This window comes from Cryptomeria japonica, chromosome 1, assembly GCF_030272615.1.
Source record: "Cryptomeria japonica chromosome 1, Sugi_1.0, whole genome shotgun sequence".
Lineage (NCBI taxonomy): Eukaryota > Viridiplantae > Streptophyta > Pinopsida > Cupressales > Cupressaceae > Cryptomeria > Cryptomeria japonica.
In genome coordinates this window covers 453,915,600-453,934,815 of record NC_081405.1, presented here as the reverse complement: position 1 = coordinate 453,934,815, position 19,216 = coordinate 453,915,600, and the positions used below count along the sequence as shown (strand labels likewise).

The 19,216-nt window shown below is 35.5% G+C and overlaps 2 protein-coding genes across 2 annotated transcripts in view; both read right to left on the bottom strand.

Annotated features, from left to right (window-relative positions):
• Positions 1-18,946, bottom strand: part of LOC131064462 (uncharacterized) — an 84,293-nt gene extending 65,347 nt beyond the window's left edge. The window contains exon 1 of the mRNA XM_057998621.2: positions 17,677-18,946. Coding sequence (XP_057854604.1) covers positions 17,677-18,551 — 875 coding nt within the window. The 5' untranslated portion in view covers positions 18,552-18,946. The remainder of the gene's footprint in view (positions 1-17,676) is intronic.
• On the bottom strand, positions 602-1,278 carry LOC131064468 (uncharacterized). Its single transcript, XM_057998629.2, has 2 exons — positions 1,092-1,278; positions 602-989 (listed from the first exon to the last, which is right to left on the bottom strand). Exons 1-2 carry the CDS (start codon positions 1,258-1,260, stop codon positions 745-747), a joined length of 414 nt encoding a protein of 137 aa, XP_057854612.1. The 5' UTR covers positions 1,261-1,278; the 3' UTR covers positions 602-744.
• Positions 18,947-19,216: the final 270 nt, after the last annotated feature.

Genomic DNA, 19,216 nt, shown 5'->3' with positions numbered 1-19,216 from the left:
TCACAAAACCAACTGGTGAAGTGAGTAATCCTACAAGTTCTTCCGAGGCACAAGAATCAATCCAGGGAGTTGAGAGAGCTGCTCAAAAGGTACAAGCACTGGAATCTTGGGTTGATCAGCTTCATGATCTATGTGCACAAGTCTTGAAGGAGGTTTTCCAAATGATGGCCAAGTTGAAAACCATTGAAGAACAATTGAACCAAGTTTTTGATGCTTTCAAATGGAACTTGGAAAAGGTAAAAGATAGCTTGACTATTTGGCTTAAAATTCCTCAGCAAAAGTTAAGCGTTCTTCTAGAACGTCAAGTAATTCCTTCAAGAATTGGGTATTTGGAATCAGTGAAACAATAATCGTTTGGGGAATTAATCGGCAAAACAAAAGTATAAGATTTTTTCAAAAAATCGAGAAAAAATCGGGAAAAAATCGGATATACAAAAAAACGTAAAAAATTGCAGAAAAACAATCAAAAACTACTTTTTTAATATATTTTAGGGTATTTCCATAGCATAGAGATATTGTAGGCAAATAAAATAGACACTTGAAAACATGAATTGCAGGAAATAGATTTTCGTTGTTTATATTCATATCACTAATTACGTTCCACAAAATATACTACACCATAAATAATATCTAGATGGTGATAGATGTCAAAATGTCAATTACAATATAGTTTGTGACTTTGAACAAAGTCAACCTGTAAACTAAGTACAAAATTCCAAAATCTCAAATGTAGGCAATGACATGCTAGAGGGCAGGAGGCCCTGATGATGAAGCTCCTGGGTAAGAGCCTGTCCTAATTCCTTCAACCCATTCAGGACGAAAGTTGGCTTGCCTCATGATATCAAAATCTTCAGACACAAGCGGACAATCAGCAACAACATAATCATCATCAACATCATCATCAACATCATCAGCATCATCAGCAGCAATCAACTCGCACTCTGGATATATCTCATCGAGGTCAATTGGCAAGCATTCCTCAATAGTTCCTGATTTTGCCCATGTAGAAATTAGTGTTTCCCTTACAAATGAAAAACCAATGAATAGTGAATACAATTCAAAAAACTGCAACTATATATTAATATTCTCACCTTGAGCTTTCCTTATCTTCAAGCGGAGGTTGTGATGAACAAATACCAAGTCATTCAGTCGTTGTTGTGATAGGCGGTTGCGTTTCTTAGAATGTATGTGTTCAAACACACTCCAATTACGCTCACAAGCTGATGAGCTACATGGTTGGCTCAAAATACGCACCGCCATCCACCTTAAATTTGGTATTTCATCTCGAAAAGAAGCCCACCATGCAGCTGAAAAACACATTATATGGAGATGATATTGTAAGACTAAGAATATCTTATAATCTTAACAAACTTAACGGTTGGCAAAATAAAGAGATTGTCAAAAGTTTATAGAGTCTACCTGGTTGAATTGTCTTTCTGCTTTGTATAGCAGCCCTAGAAGAGAGAAAACCCTTAGCATGCTTGTACATTTCCAGCTCTATCATAGCCGCATCAAATTTTTCCAAGTCAGGAAACATTTTTTCCATGCACTTGAAGAAGCCTTGTTTGATCTCAACATCAATATCCAGGAAGTCAGTCTTATAGAATAACAGAGGATTGAGAAAATATCCTACAGCATGGAGAGGAGTGTGCATTTGTCCATCCCATCTCCTATCAATTATGTCCCACAACGGCATATACTTATCCCTGTTATTTTCCAGCTTACTCCTTATCACCTCCTTGGCCCTATCCATGGCCTCATACACATATCCCATGGGGGGTTTATCTCCATCCACTAGTCTCAAGACTTTTACTAAAGGCTCTGAAAATTCTACAATTTGTTCAATAGATTCCCAAAATGTGGTAGAATACATATACCCTGCCACTGCTATGCCATTTGCTTGAGTTGTGAAACCAGACTCCATCCACTCAGCTGAAACAAACATTCGCCTCAAATTACCTTTTTGTTCACATAATGTTTGTAATGCAAGGAAATATGTTGCAAATCTTGTCACTCCTAGTCGAACTAGCTCCTTGCCTCCTGTGAAAGAGCGCATTATAGCCAAAACCCTTGTGTGATTATAAACAAATTTGGTAACCTTGTGAGCTTTCTGAAATGCCGCCTTAACCCATTCAATTTTTCCAATGTCCTCTAGGGTTAGATCAAGGCAATGTGCTGCACATGGTGTAAAAAACATGGAAGGATATTTATCTGTCAGAAGTCTCCCTACAGCAACACAAGCAGCAGCAATGTCTGTGATAAATTGAACCACATTTTGTGGCCCTACATTAAATAACTACCACGGCATACATCTCAAACAATGCATTTGTGGATTTCATCATATTAGATGCATCCACAGATTTCAAAAAAACAGTGCCAATCTCACAAGAGACAAGGAAGTTAATGAGAGTTCAGTTCCTTCTATTTGTCCAACCATCAGACATGATGCTGCAACCAGTTCTAGCCCACTGTAATCGATGTTGTTTAACAACACCTTGAACATCCTCTACTGCATCTTTCAGCATACCAACCCTCAATGATTCACAAGATGGGGCTTGAAACCCAGGACCTACAGCTGCAATAGCATCTACCATGGGTTGCCAATATGGATTTCTGGAAGCATGGAATGCCGTGTGAGAGAAGTACCAATAATTAGCAATTGCCTTCTTTGCTTGTTCAGTGACAGTTTTCCTCCATCCTGTACTCTCCAAAGTGGTTTGTGATCCTAGTGTGGTACGAGGTTGGAAGAAAGCATTAGTGTTTCCTCCACCTATGTTTGGTCCATGTGCTATAGAATTATGTGTCGACCCAGATTCCCTGAAACTCCCATCTTCACCATCCTCCTCACCCAAATGGTTCGTCTTGGGATCTGCAGAACTAGAAACTAGTTCAACGGCAATTCTTGCCTTTTTGGCCTTACTCTCAGCAATCCTGTCAAGAGATTGCTTTGCCTGATACGAGACATCTGCAGGGCATGCCTTGCATATCACGGTGTTATTTCCTCGTTCTTTGGACAAATGCCATTTGAAACGATAAATTCCACCACTGATCTCTTCTAGACACCAATTGCACTTGACCTTCGTGCTACCAGGAACTGTTGTGCAATGTGTCCACGCAAAGTCTTTTTGACGCGGCATTCTGATCAAGAATCAGATCTGTAAAAACATTACACTTAGTCTTAAACTTTTGAGGGATCTAGGGTTGGGCTTGTGTATAATAATTGCATTTTAATTACATTGACATGGGAAATTGGAAACTTAAATGTAATTGAATTTCAAGTTTACACCAATGGTATACTTTAATCATTGCTCAATACATAATCTAGTAGATGACCACAAACAACTGTGACATTAATTCATAAATTTACGACATCAAGACAAAGAACTAATAGTAGAAGTCACACACAATTATATGGGCACCTATATTAGACCTTTGACACTTAAAGAATCAATGATATGCAAGGTAGATGTAAGAGCAATGTCTGTGACAATGTTAAGAGCAGTGTTAAGAAGAGTAAAATGACTATTGGAGGAGGATGCCATGCAAAGTTATATCAAAATCAAGATCAAATAGAATATTAGTTGGGCAAAGCTAAGACTTCATATTGTCACAAGTCATAATAAAGACACAATTTCATAAGCATGTTAAGTAGACTGGTTTCTAAACGCCTTATGACAAGTAATTCCCCATCCTTTGTCAGGATTGATGATTAGGAAATAAGGATTGGGGCTTAAGTATAGTAACTGCCAAATGTATTATGAATCCTAATTGTTCCTTCACTTATGAATTGTTTTCTATCACAAAAAACCAAAACAAGGAAATTCTTAAGTGATATGGTTGAGCAGTAGGGTTTTTGTGGTAGTCTACCCAATTTTATAAAAAATATATCTCTATTTTCTGTACAAATTCAACTGTATAAATTAATAAAGAAAATGGAGTTTAATATGATTTTTATTATATAGAAAATAGAGCAAAAATATATATACAAAAAACATATACATAAATTTTTTAAAAATATTTTATGCATAAATTTCCTATATATACTTTATTTTCTGTATAAATTTATATAGAAAATATAGCCACTGTATAAATTACAGTGGCTATATTTTCTGTATAAATTTTTTACAGTGGCTACAGAAAATAGAGTATATATTTTCTGCATTAATCTATGATTCTATACTATACAAAAAATATATAAGTACTTCTGTATACAGCCATTAATATAGAAAATTAATACAAAAAAATTATAAAGAAAAGTTAATACTATATTAAATAAAGAAATATACAGAAAAATACTCTGTTTTTTTAATTAATTTTCTATAAAATACATAAAATTAATACTCTATTTATATAGAAAATCACATAAAAAAATTCTATTTAATATAGTCTCTTTTTCTGCATACAAATACTCTATTTTTTGTATTAACTTTCTATAAAATACATATAATTAATATAGGAAAATTAATAATCTATTAATACAGAAAATCACATAAAAAAATTAATAATCTATTAATACAGAAAATCACATAAATAAATTAATAATCTATTAATACATAAAATTAATAATCTATTAATACATTAAATTAATTTAGGAAAATTATTTCTGTATATTTCTGGCAAATCACATAAAAAATACAGAAAATCACATAAAACTTTGGATTAAAAAAATTTGTGTAAAAACCTGGCAATGGCAGAAGACCTCTTCCCGTCAGTGTGCAATGGCGCGACCTCTTCCCGTTTTCGTCGAGCTCCCGTGCCTCTTCTCTTCCCGTCGGGCTATTCCGCGACCCCGCAATGGCTTCCGTCTAATTACGCCACCCCGTGGTTTTCATTGTTAATTTACAAACACCTTCCCCACGTATTTATAAAAAATCTGACATTTTCTAACATTTCGCGGCGTGTTTAGGGTTTTCGCAGGGATTTTTAGGGTTTTCGCGGGTTATTATTCCGCGCTGGTGATTTTTACCGATTAATCGCGTCTAATATGTTCGTTTTTTTGCCGATTATACCCGAAAAAATCATTGACCGATTAAAACGCAATTTTTGGGGGGAATTAATTGGCCAGACACCCGATCAACGATTAATCGAGTTTAATCGCGTTTTTTTCCAGACTGTTGTTCTATGCTTGGAATATCAGGAGCTCTTGGAGAACAAAGCCCTTGTTCTTAAGTCACTTATTGAAGACATTGATGATGCTATGAGGCTGCGAATGGAAGTTTTTCAGGATATGGTCTCTCATTGTCAAAAAGCTTCTTGCACCATCATGGGTCATGATGGAGAATTGTTGATAGAAGAAAAGGTTCTTTCTGATCTACAATTGAAGATCCGTCAAGAGTGGAAAAGTGAACCATTTTCAGCGGCATCCATTCAAGCCTTAGTGACTTATCAAGGTTACTTGCGGGAAATTCAGTCTTCCTTTGAGAGAAATAATGCCACAATTCTTTGGTGCCATGATACCATCGTGAAGACCATGGTTGTTGCCAAGAACACCCATGAACCGGATCCTGATGAGTTGCAAATGATCATCCAGAAGTTCGAAGGATTCATGTCTTCACACTCTGCAGCTTAAGTGTTTTTCAACATTAAGTTGTATTTTTCAAGAATTGTAATCTCTTAGTTGTAGTTTTTCTTTTTGACAAGTTACATGTAAAAATATTTTTGCAAGTCAAGTCTTTACTTGCACTTTTGTAATTACATGTAAGGCAACTACAAGTTGTTTTCAGTTAGGACTGTAGTTGGAATAAGTCATAGTTAGTTATTGAATAAGTCTTGGTGGTTGAGAGAATTTTTCAAGTTAGTTAGGATCCTCCCACCTTTTTCGCAAGGCTCCTCTTCTATAAATACTTGAGGGGGTCTATTGTAATCTTTATCTTTTGGAAAAGCAAGCAAAAACTCTGCCAAATTTGCAACAAAGAAGTCTTTGAGCTTTTATGTGTAAATTGAAGAATTGAAAGGAATAGAAGAAAATTGCTCAAGCTTTGAGTCTTTGTGCTACATTCTTGAGTTTGTGTCCCATATTTCTTTTCTTGCAAGTGTTTCTTTGAGAGCTTAATCGAATCTGATTTGCAGTCTTTGAGCTGCAAGTATTGGAGATTAATTTAGCTAAAGTAAAAGTTCTATTGGGAAAGAGTTGTAAGACTTTGTGCTTACACTTTTTCTTAATAAAGTTTAGAAATAGATTTTGTGGGAAATTGTTGTGAATCTTTGAGCTCACACCAGTTCTTATTGTCTTGCGTAGAAAGGATAAGATATTTCAGTCTTTGTGCTGTTATAATTTGTTCTTAATAGAGTTAGTATAGAAAAGGGTAGATAGGACTTCACATAATCAAGACTTTGAGCTTGATATTGCTGTCCCGTCCCGAAGGAAGTGACAGAAGTCTTTGCGCTTTCAGGAAACTTCATTTCCTTTCTCTCATTTCATTTCAAAAGTTGTTACCGTTGTTTTATATCAAATCGCTATCACTTTTCTGTGAAGAGAAGAGGATATTTTCTTTCTTGAAAAAAGAAGAAAGATTGTTATCCCATCCTATTTTATTTTCAAAGTTGTAGTTAGATAGGGGGAGCCTTCCCTTAATTAGGAGAGTTTTACTCACACACTGTGGTTGAAACCACAATTTTGTATATTTCCCCAAGTCCACAAAATTTTCAACCAACATATTCAAGTTTTAACATACCAAGACAATAGATAGACTCTTCGATTCAATTATCATACTTATCCTCTATTAAATGTGAATGTTATAACTAGGCTAGCATGTCTCTAGGGGTTGTTTGTGTACTTGTAAGCATTTTGGTGAACCTAGAGCAAACCAATCACATCCCCATTCCATAATAAAACAAATTATTAGAATAGGAGTAATTCTAGATTTTTTTTAATTGGATCCGTGTTTGAATTAGACACTTCTAGTTATTTGATTAATTGTTAATTTGATTACCAAAATATTGCATTTGATATGCTTTAGGTAAATAATGACTAAGTACCTTCCTCTTGCATGAGTGAGTACGCAAGATGCTCCCTCTCATAAAGGCGGTGATCTGACAGAGAGAGGACAGCAGATTGGGAACAGACTGTCTAGAAGAGATGAACCGGCACAAAACACATCCTGACTAATTGATTGTTGCATGTTTACTTGCACTTTGTTGAGCATCACAATTTTAGTTATTCAGTTTCTTATTGTCTACTAACATTGGGTGTCAAAAACTTGACAGTCTTGCTGGTCGAATTTTGATTGCATAGTTATATTTAAAAGCATTGGTTGCTCATTATGCATTTTGACACAATTATCTCTAGCAAGATATTTGGCACAATTAAATGTGATTATATAATTTGTAGTATTTTTGGGCATGGTTGATAACCACCATATGTTCATGTGAATAAAATGTTAATGTTGACTGAATTCATCTTTATCTATTTTTGAGGGTGTCATTGTATATGTTTGCTTTCTTGAGTGACTAAAGTTGTTAGCTTCTTCTAGTCATAGAATGGAGTATTTGAAAATGAATGTCATATAATATTAAGATATGGCTGTGACCTTCTGGTGGATTTGCAACTTACGAACAAACAAACTTGACTTCAAATCAAGGTAGGTAATAGTGTGATTATTTGATTTGGCCAGTTCATGGGCCATTATGAGTGAATTGTCCTTTTGTGGATATGCAACCTTTAGTTGACTATTGATATAGAGTAGGTGGTGGATATCAAAGGAGGCCTAACACTAATTAACAAACTTGACTTCAAATCACAGTAGGTAAATATGTTATGATTTGGCCACGTTCATGGGCCATTATGAGGGAATTGCCCTTTTGTGTAAATGCAACCTTTAGTTGACTATTGATATAGAGTAGGTGGTTGGTATCAAAGGAGCCCAACACTACTCAACAAACTTTATTTCAAATCAAGGTAGGTAATTATGTGATTATTTGATTTGGCCACATTCATAGGCCATTATAAGGGAAATATCCTTTAGTGTAAATACAACCTTTAGTTGGCTATTAACATAGAGTAGGTAGTTGGTATCAAAGGAGCCCTAACACTAATGAGCAAACTTGACTTCAAATCAAGGTAGGTAATTATGTGATTATTTGATTTGGTCACGTTCATAAGCCATTATGAGGGAATTATCCTTTTGTGTTAATGCCACCTTTAGTTGACTATTAATATAGTGTAGGTGGTGGGTATCAAAGGACCCTAACACTAACTAGTGGTATTGTTTGATGAACTTTTTTACTTTGTGCAATTTTAGTTGGAGTTCTGTTTTTTATTTCTTCTTGAGACAGCCTAAGAGCCTGAGATGATGGAAGAATTCTTGTTAATTGTGTAGTAGGCTACAGATAGTGATAAGAAACTTGGGCCACATCTATGCACTCTTTGCGAAACCCATTTGTAACTTCAGTGAAAAAAGCCAAGAATGATGGCTTGAAAACTGTTTTATACAAGAAACCCAGGTATTTTAGTTGGTATTCAAGAACATCTGTATGCTTGCTTTGAGAGGGGCCTTTTGCAGTTATAATAACAAGTAACTAAGTTCAAAGGAAGAGTAGGGGAGATAGTTGAATTTTCTTGGCATAGTCAATTCTATATCAATGCCTTTTGGAGAAACTGGTTTCAAACTCTCCTTGAGGAACTTGATAACTAATAGCTGTGAACTTGCCTAGATTGATCTCACTTGGTCAATCTTTGCAAATTCCTTTCAGATAACAAACTGTTGTTTATAGTGGGCCATTGAGTGCAACCAACTCTGCATGGGTTTATTATCTTGATCCTTATTGTTATGAGAAGAAACTAGTATATAAGATACCGTTTTACCTAGTGAATTACAAAGTTCGGAAATCATCTCAGGGCTTGGCTTTGTAGAGAAAAGCAATATATAGAATCTCTAGTTTGTGAGAGAGATTAGAGGTTGACCCTTGCTATTCGTAGGTTGTGTGCTAACCATATTCAATATAATTGTAACTCACTGATGATTACTACATGACATAATTATGATAATATATTCCAGGTCTGTATCCAATAAGGCTGAGTATTATTTGATACCTTGCAGAGTGCAAAGACCATAGTTATGTAGTTTGGTATTAATATCTAGATTCTACAACTTTTAAAATGCATCAAGGTTATTACTTGAGCAGAGACTTATTATACTGTAACGAACTGGCCATGTTGTGGAACCAGTCATTACTGTTGAAAGAAGGAATTATCTAGAACCTTTCTTATTCCTGTGACAAATATTTGTTAACTGAGATATGAATTAATTGACATCATTATTATTTATTGGAATCGAGATGAGTGCCTCAAGGTTTGCCAAGGGGCTGTGATGACTATTTGATAAGATAAACTGGTCAGAACAGTGATACCATCACTCTAACTTATTCTGAAGAAGAAGTGACAAATCCGTCTAAATTAAAGTGGAAATGAAACATGCCGATGCTTGTAAACCATCTAATTATCCATCTTTTCTAATCAAAATTGCTTGCAATGAAAACAATAAGGTAGATTTAGTTTGACCATTTACCCATGAGCATGGTTGCCCAATTGTACCACTTCCATTGTCTAAGGAATGGTCAGCTGGATGCCATCCCAATAACTTCCATACATGTCAACAATGTGATCCTGACATCTTATCAAGATGCAAATAGCAAGGGAATAGCCTATCGGATTGTAAGGCCCACCCATGTATGGTTCCTGCAATGCACCGATCCCTTATTGATGCTTGGGCCATGTTCTAGGATTTATTTAATAGACGGATTATAGATGTCGATGCATGCATTGAACTCTGATATGACATGTCAATGATTATGTACATGCTAACCCATACTTGGTATTGATCATTTATTTATGATTGCATCCATGCATTGATATATATGGTTTAGAGCCATGCTTGGCTAGTTGGATGCCATTTTGTGAGTCGTATGATTTTGATTAGAGTATCACTTGTACACTACTTACGAGAGACTAAATGTGATTAGTGTTTTACGTTATACATATTTGAGATTACATAAATTAGAAATAATATATAAGTTATAATGTTTTGTGATGTTATACATACCTTGATTTCGAAGCATGGAACATGTTGATATAGTGGTCTAACTGTTCCTTCAGCGACAATCTCCATGATTGGATTTGATGTGTGCATTGAGTGTGCGTGACTTATGTAGATGTACAACCAATGGAAGGTATCTGGATGATAAAATCATAGATATTACTTAACCATTTCACTTCATCTATTCCATGTTGATCAGTTTATTTAGCCTCGCTGGTCTAGTAGAAGACCTTGTGGCTCTTGTGAGTGTGTTTTCTCACGTCTTTATAGTCATTTTGCCTTCTATCTGAGTTTTGGGTGATTTCGACACTAATCCAAAGATGTTGACAAGTAAGGGCTTTTTTATTTAATTTATTGAGTGAATCTGGGGGTTTAAGTCCCTATAATGATTTAATTTGATTTTTTACTTTCTTAAATAAGAATTTGAGGTTTTATTTAAATGAAAGATGCTTAAAGCATCTTGGGCTTCTTTTCAGATACTTTTTGGCCTTTTCAGTTATTATTCATTTTTTGGGTGATTTCCATAGTTTTGGAAAAGGTTGGAAAGTATATGCTTTTTCATTTAATTCATTTTGAGTGATTTTTGGAGTTTAAGTCCCTTTAACAATTTAATTTAATTATTTACTTTCTTAAATTAGAATTTGAGATTTTATTTGAAATTTCGGTAAAGCATCTTGGGATTTTGTTTAGATCATTTCTAGCCTATTTGGTTATTATTTATTTTTATTAAACTTTTGTGTTAACTACTTGGGTTCAGGTCAAGTTAAATTTTATTTCTTGTTGAGCTAGGATTTCTTCCTTAAGAAAAAGAACCCACGATGTTAGAAAGAGATTCTATTCTAATTTGGGAATGAAAAAGAAAGAACAAAAGCTTGAACAAATTACTCTCTTTGTCGATTTTTGTGTCCCAGTTTTGGGTACTTGTCAAATGGAAGGGCACACTCCCCACTTATGTGCGGATGAATTCTTGGAGCTCGTAGAAGTTCACCATGGTGATTTAAGGATATTTTCCTATAATTTCTAGTTTGAAGCTTGATGGAGTTCTCTTTGTGCTTTGTAAATCTTTCTCAAAGGCTTAGAAGAATTGGAGTTTGTCTCTTCTTCACTTGGTTGGTCCTTGAAAACAAGGGAAGGTATTCCTCGAGTTATTTGATTTATTTTACTCTTTCTATATATGAAAATACATATTGAAATGAGATCTTGACACCATGAGTGTTGCATGTTTACTTTGAATTGAGTTATGCATTTAGATCCTTTGTGATGCTTGTATCCTTGTGTAGAAAGGATAGCTTGATTTATTTGGAGTGTTTGGCTCCTTGTTTGTTAATCTTGCTTTGGCCTTGTTTAGGCTTTGAGTTGAATAATCAGGTTCAAGACTTTGTTCTTGTGATTCTAGACTCCTAATTAAATCTAAGATTTCTTGTGAAGAACCTTTGTGAACCTTGTGGGGTTTAGTGTTGAAAATAAATGATTTGTGAGGGGAAAACCTAGTGTGGTTCCTTTGTGAGATTGTGAGCAACCCTTGTGTGGAGCTATGAGTAGCTCATTTATGAGTTTTCCTTATGTGGAGCTATGAGTAGCTCATTTATGAATTTTCCATGTGTGGAGCTACAAGAAGCTCATTTATGAGTGTTCCTTGTGTGGAGCCATGAGAGGCTTGTGAGTTAAACCATTTATGAATCCTCTTGAGTTTTCTAAAAGACTTTTGTGTGTTCTTAAGAATGGCTTTGGAGGTGGTGTCTTCATGGTGCTCCTTAGCATAGGGGTTGCCTAGAGTAATAGAATCCATTGTGCTTGATGGCAGTAATGATGGTAGGGTGGTAAGTAAATCCTTTGTTAACCCTCTTCTTGGTATTGGTGCCTGATGCAGGAGCATCCTAGGGTGTAAGAGCAATCTCGCATCATCAAAAAATGTTTTCTTTTACTTTTTTGTTTATAGATTTTTCATTCACATTTTGGATATTTCTAGTCATCACAAATCTTAACACATTTCACCAAGTTTCACATCTCACCTCACAATTGGGAGTATATGTTCAACACTATTCTTACAACAGTGCATTCAATTCTTGAGGGATTTGGATCACCACAAAGGCAAAATTAGGCCTCTACGCTACAAACAAGCATTATCAACTCACACTTAGTTTCTTTGTCTTGACTTGCAACAACTTTTCAAAGCTTGCAGCAATAAAGGACTACGATCCCAAGTAAATTGGACCCAGGAGAGCCCATGGTTTGAACTAAATCAAGGTGCATCAATCTGTCATTCATTCCAAAAGACTCATTTACACATTTGGCCAGCTACTTGTTTTATAAGGCATTGAGCTTTGTGCCACCTTGTAGCTAATTGAGATCATTCTTAAGGCAAGGAGTTGATATATAGACATCAAGGAAGATCATTAGAAGTCAGCAAAAAAAGTTGTAGATAGTTTGACATGGCATTGTATTGCAATAGATTTCGAATATTGTCATTTGATCATTTGTAATCAAATGGCTAAGGCTTACCATGTCAGAAGCCCATTGTGGCAAATTACAATAATGTTGTGGCTGTGAATGGATAAAGAGCTTCTGATTGTTTTATAGTTCCATTAAGTTTGGTTTTGTGTTTATTCAATCAGCTGCATGATTGGTTAATCCTTCGTTGGACCCTCCAGCCATGATTGCATTAATGCCTTTCATAGATCTCTTTGGAAGGTTGGAGAAATCTTAGTTTAGCTTCCTTGAATTAGTAGGCATGAGTTTTCCACAGTCCATGTAGTATGAGCAAGATTGGTTTATGGAAGAACACCCAAATTTTAGTTAAAGAAGACAATTTTTTCAAGAGGAAGCTCCAAGAAGCCATTCTCACCCCTCCAATCTTAACTGTGATGAAGGTTGGCATCTGAGCCCATCTTAGTTACCCTTGCTTTTCTCCCTCCACAGCACCCCCTCATCATTCTTGATCCCTCCTTTCCTTCGTTCCATGCCTGTCTTTTTTGGTCTTTCTTCCTCCTAGTTGTTGTGCACTCCTTTCTTTCCTTTGCTCTCTTTCCTCCTTTTCCTGCTTTGTGGTTTCTCTTTTCTTGATCTTTCTTGTTGTATTTTTTATTTCTTCTTGTCTTCCTTTTGATGGTGGTTTTTTTTGGTTCATTTTTAAGTCTTTTTTGTCGTTCTTTTAGTTTATTATCTTTTATTTTGTCTTATTAGACACACTGTATTATTTTTCATATTAAGTCTTAATAGTTATTTTACAATATTAAGAGCTTTAGTCATGTTTTTGTTTCCTTTGATTTCATTTCTTTTTTAAGTTTTCTTTCCCCTTTTCTTATGTTATATTTACCATCTTAAAGCCATTGTATTTCTTATATTTCTTTTTCATGTATTTTGTGTTTTCTTGGTTGATCCCCCCGTTTCCTTCTAGTCATCCTTTTATTATTTGTTCATTACTACTTCTTTATTTCTTTCATTTATGTATCATCTTAGCTTGTCTTTGATCTTGCATTTAATTTTCCTTTTTGTATTCCTTTTTTATCTTTTTATTTTTACTATTTTCTTGTCTTTTGATCTTTTGGTGATTTTATTTTATCTTTCTATTGTTATTATTTTCTTGTCCTTTGATCTTTTGGTGATTTTATTGCTTTTCTTCTTATATTTATACTTTATTTTGTTGTTCCTTCCTTGTATCATTCTGTTTGATATTATTACTTATATTTTGTATTCATTTTGTATTGTAATTTTTCTTGTCTATTTTATTATCTGTCATTTTCTTTCATTCTTTTCCCCTCACCTCACTCTTACTCCTCGTGTTACATGTCTTCCTAAATCCCACAGCCCCCCCACCCCCCTTTTATAGTCTTTGTCTGCAATCCATCTCTTCATTATTCCTCTTCCTGATGATGGATTGTTGAGTGCAAATCCGAAATGTCAATTCAAAAGCATACATAGTTTTTCCAGAAACAAATCTCACTTCTTTGAATTGTTGTGTTTTGTCAATTTGAGCAAATGTGAAATAGGGAAGTAATTTCCTCTTGTGGGCTTGTAGATGAACTCAATACCCATGTGAAATAGGGAAGTAATTTCCTCTTCCTGATGATGGATTGTTGAATGCAAATCCGAAATGTCAATTCAAAAGCATACATAGTTTTTCCAGAAACAAATCTCGCTTCCTTGAATTGTTGTGTTTTGTCAATTTGAGCAAATGTGAAATAGGGAAGTAATTTCCTCTTGTGGGCTTGTGGATGAACTCAATACCCATGTACTCAATGGTTTCATGTTGCAAATTGTAATCTTTTTCATATTTTAAGTCTTACTTGAAATCAGATTTTAAAGCAAAAATATTCATTATGGTCAAACATATGAACTTTGTACGTAAAATGAAAAGTGTCAATTTTCATGTTTTTACATCTTGAATGAGTAGTTAGAAACTTAGAAAAATCAATGGTATAAAGCATTCATTTTTATATTTAAGTTATCAAAACTTATTGAACACATTGCATATTTAGCCACTTTATTTTTAAATGCCAAAAAGCTAGTCACAATGGAGTTGATCAAGCATGTAGAAATGAATTGATTCCTTGAATCTAAATGAGACCGATTTCCTATCATAGGTATGTTATAGGAGAAAAATATTCCTTTATGCCTTAAAAGAAATTTTGTATATTTTAGTCTTTTCCAAACTTGCTGTTTTGCAGCAGGCCTAATTGCAACTTTTGCCAATGACCTATTTGACGGTTTCATACGGTGATTTGCCAAGGTAAACACTTGCTTAACTATCAAATTTTGGAAAACATAAGAGAATTAAAGTAGATCCTTAGGGGCCATTGATATATTATCTATACCTTGGGATGCTTAAAATATAATGTTGAATGTGTTTCCAATATATTTAATCTTATTTTATTCTTTTGTTAGAAAAAACATGCCTTCGTATGAATCAAGCGAACTAAAAGGGTTCCCTAGTGTTGCTTTCCTTGTGCATTGGATTTGCAAAGAAAGGTCGATGTTATATTCTTTCACTTTGTGTATGCTCAGGGAATTCAAATGTTCAAAATGATGTTGCTTAGTTTATAAGTTTCTTCTGTATGCTAGAAATAAGTAATGAGTAAATAAACAATCTTCCCCTATTGCTTTGGTTCCTTTTTGGCATGAATTGTTGATGGATATGGGCGCCTAGTCACTAGTGTAGAGTGAGACCCTATACCCTTGTAGTGAGTTGGTAATGTGACGAAGTTCCTTGTAATTTATATATTAGTGCAAGGAGGCAAGTGTATGGTCAATGACTTGACATTGAATGATTCATATTGTGAACATGTATATTGAGTGATCCTCGTGCTCTCTTGTATTTCTTTGCATCCTGAAATGCGGTAGTAAAGATTGATCAGTATTTATGACGTGTATCTATCTCTATTTCTTCTTACATGTAGCATGAATGTTCATTTTTGAGTAATCAAACAGATTATGTCTTGTTGAATGGAATGGTAGTTCTTACTCTTGTGACCATGTTGAAATAAGTGCTATGAAATTATATCTTTCAATTGTGTGTTTTTATGGAAGTATCCTCTCTTTCTCTCTCTAGTTCTCTTAGTGATGTTGAAAGAATCGATGAGATAAATCAACTAATAATGTCATTATCATTCTGCCAATTTCTGTTGAGAAAAGAAATATGTATTTAAGTTAATTTTTTCCAAATGCTTTTTATTCATGAGTTGAGAATTGAAACTCCAATATATGGTAGATGATCATATTCTTCTCTCCTCTCTCTATGATGTGTTTTATGGGTGAAAAAGGAACGAGATCTTATGTGGATGAGTTGTTAATCTCTCTGTCTCTCTTTGTGTTCTTAAAGAATGTATGAGTAGGCTTTATGCTTATATGTGCATAATCTCTCTCTTACACTTGCAAAGTACTAATGAGTAAAGAATTTGGTAAGATGGATGGAATAAAGAAATGAATATTATCAGATTCTTGTGAAATGTTAAAAAAGGAAATGGGTTGTACCTTCCTTATTAATGAATCTAACTCATCCGTTCATTCTAGTTAGTGGATCTAATGAAGGAACTGTGTGGTGTCTCCTTTCTGGCTGTAGTCTTCTGCTATTGTATGTGCTAGTATCGCATTGTATTGCATGTCTCCTTGGGTAGATTGAGTTGATGATAACTCTCTACTCATGTGAATCTCGTGTTTATGTCCTGATTTAGAGAGTATGCAACATTGAGATGTTTGCCACTCCTTTATGAGATTGGCATTGTGTCTGTGTCACCTAAATGTCTCTCCCATGCATGTTTTGATAGATGCATTAGTGTTGTCAAGGAAATGACAACACTTGTATGTGTTTGTGCACATTGCTATATTGCTGTTGTATTTGTGAATGCAAAAGAAATTGTTCAGCCAGTTTTATTTCCACTAATGCCCTTAGTAAATTTTGGACATTACATGGATCATAACTAATAGAACACTCCATTGATACACTTGACTCTTCAGCAACAGCATGCCCACTGCCATTTGGACAGAACCTTTGACAAAATCTATCTTCGATCTTCTAGGTAAAACTATTGATATTAATATTGCAGGAATCAAACGCAACACAAAAAGAAGCATAAAGATCAAATACTCTCCATAATTTTGGAAGTAATCATGAAAGACTTAAGATTGTTATTATAAGAAAGTGAGGAAGCCCATGGTAACACTAAGAAATTTATGGAGTGGATGAAGGTGTATGCCTATAGCGAATATCTCTGCACATATTCAATGGTAGGTGGCTCCATTAGCACTGACACCAGAGGAAAAGTGATCAAGGCCAAGCCACTGACCATAAACTTACCTCCTTGCATTAATGTATAAATTGCCACTGACCATAAACTTACCTCCTTGCATTAATGTATAAATTGCTTGCCTACCACTCCACAGAATCATTTTGCCATCAGCCATCGACTATCAGAGATATGTTGCTGAAATTTGTAGAAGATTATATGATCCAATCCATCTAATCAGGGGAAAGCCACTCAACTGCTTCTTAATTTTCCCATTGTGATGAGCTTAGCAAGAAAAGACCAAGTGCAGAACTTCTCTTATTTGGGTAAGGGCAGGCCAAGGATTTAGCTAAAGAACACATTCATATTGTTGCACAAATATACGGAAGGGCCAGACGAAGAAAAAAGAGGAAGATGACTGAGTTCTAATGGCCTGCAACCATGAAACTGATTTAGAAGATGAAGCTGACATGCAGCAGCCTATACATATTGCAGATGGTGAAGCCATCCCCTCCGATGCCACCATTTTTCTTCCTCACATTCTCAATTGCCAACAAGGGCTCAATCCCCTACAAGAACTCCATTCACTCAGGTAATGCACATCAAGGCATCCTCTGACTGTAACTGTTACTCTTTCTTTTATATATATAACTTTTTTCTTATTGGAAGAAAAAAATGTGGGATGGATATAGATTCAGAAATGAAAGCCATAAATAAACAAAAAATGTGAGCTTACTTGTGGTGATTTTAGATTCAGAAACGAAAACCATACAATAAACATACATTAAATAATCTTGGAAGAACAGTCATCAAAAAGATTAGTATTAATATATAATACCTAAATGATATTATACCACAGAATCTCTAATTGCATAAAAAAATCATAATTTTAAATTATGTTAAGAAATTTGGTTACTCACGAGGTCAATAGTAAACGAGGATGGGCCTTGACTAGACTGTCCATCTCATCAAAATTGTCATTGCCAGTTTGCCAAATGATATACCTATTTGGATGCTGAGAAAGCATTTGACAGTACATTTCCAACACTGCGATGTTGATTGCATTTGCCCCAAGCGAGCCCCCCAAAATGAGCAGCAGCTCAGCTTGGCTATTGCCTGTACTACCAGGAAAGAAATGAGACCTTGCAACTGATCTGGATACGTACCTTCTGAGGGAAGGCCTAATGGGATTACCGCTGACAACACACTTTCTCTTTGGAAATAAATCCACAGAGGAAGGAAAGGCCACAAATATAACCGAGGCGAAGACACCCAAGAGCTTATTGGCTATTCCAGGGCTAACATTCTGCTCTTGGATTGCAATGCGGATGCCTCTGAGGGCAGCCATGAGGCATATCGGAGCCGCCACATAGCCCCCGGTTCCCACCACAAGCTCGGGTCTCAGCTGCCCCAATAGCTTCCAGCATTCCCACAGGCAATTCAAGAACTTTAACGGCAATAAAATGTTAGTTGGGTGGAGGATAGGTCGCTTCAGAGCAACTGCAGGGATGGGGCGAATTGAATAGCCGGCAGCAGGGACTGCCTTCCACTCCAGCCTGTTGGAAGTGCCTACAAACTCTATTTCCACATTTGGATGGATGACCTTCATCTCATCAGCGATGGCTATGGCGGGATAAACGTGACCCCCGGTTCCCCCTGCCCCAAATACCACTCTGATACCTGTTTTTTCTTTTGCCTCATTTTTAACTGGTTTTGCTGCTTCCGCAACTGCTCTCACTCTCACTATGCCCTGCTGCTTATTGCAACACAATGGATTCAGTAACAAACTCACCATATTTCAGCTTGTCATTCTCCTTATCCTGGAATCTCTCTTATTCCCAACAACTCCGACTGAAGAAATGATCAGTAGGACCATAGGTGGCGTCTCCGGAATATTGTTTAAAGAACCGTGGGCCTCTCACTCCTCCTGGCATAGATGTGACGGTCATTGCCTGTCAAGCAATTTTTTTGGAAATTGCTCTACATTTAAAGTTGCTCCTCAGATGTACGACATTTATTTTAGAAATATATAATATTTCTAGTCAGATATATCTCCCCTTATTATAATCTTCTTCAGAGTTTGATTGTATTCTGTATGTAAAATTCTTGAATACGGCCATCAGATTTAGACCCTGACTGCCCGTCCTGAATCCTGATATGGGAGGCAGGACCAACTTTTACACTTTGAAAGGTGGGTGGTTTTCAATTTCAACCGGTTGTTGGTGTCTCAGGAGAGGGCGGGCCCATCGCATCAGCCACGTTGGCAACGAAAATGTTTTTATGTTTGTGTCAGCGGCACTGAAAACAGTCGAATATCTTAATATTTTTGTTGTCCGATCACGAGAGATCCGGGGAGGACAACTTTAAGGAGTTTTCCTTCCTTCTATAATCATATAACGTACCTTTCTAGGAAAAAAAAGAAGAAACTTGGATGGTTTATAAAAATATTTATAAGCAAGT

Coding starts and splice junctions, on each gene's coding strand:
- LOC131064468 (XM_057998629.2), bottom strand. CDS start 1,260: ATGGCGGTGCGTATTTTGAGCCAACCATGTAGCTCATCAGCTTGTGAG. Junction 990..1,091: donor GAAGATAAGGAAAGCTCAAG/GTGAGAATATTA, acceptor GGGCAAAATCAG/GAACTATTGAGGAATGCTTG.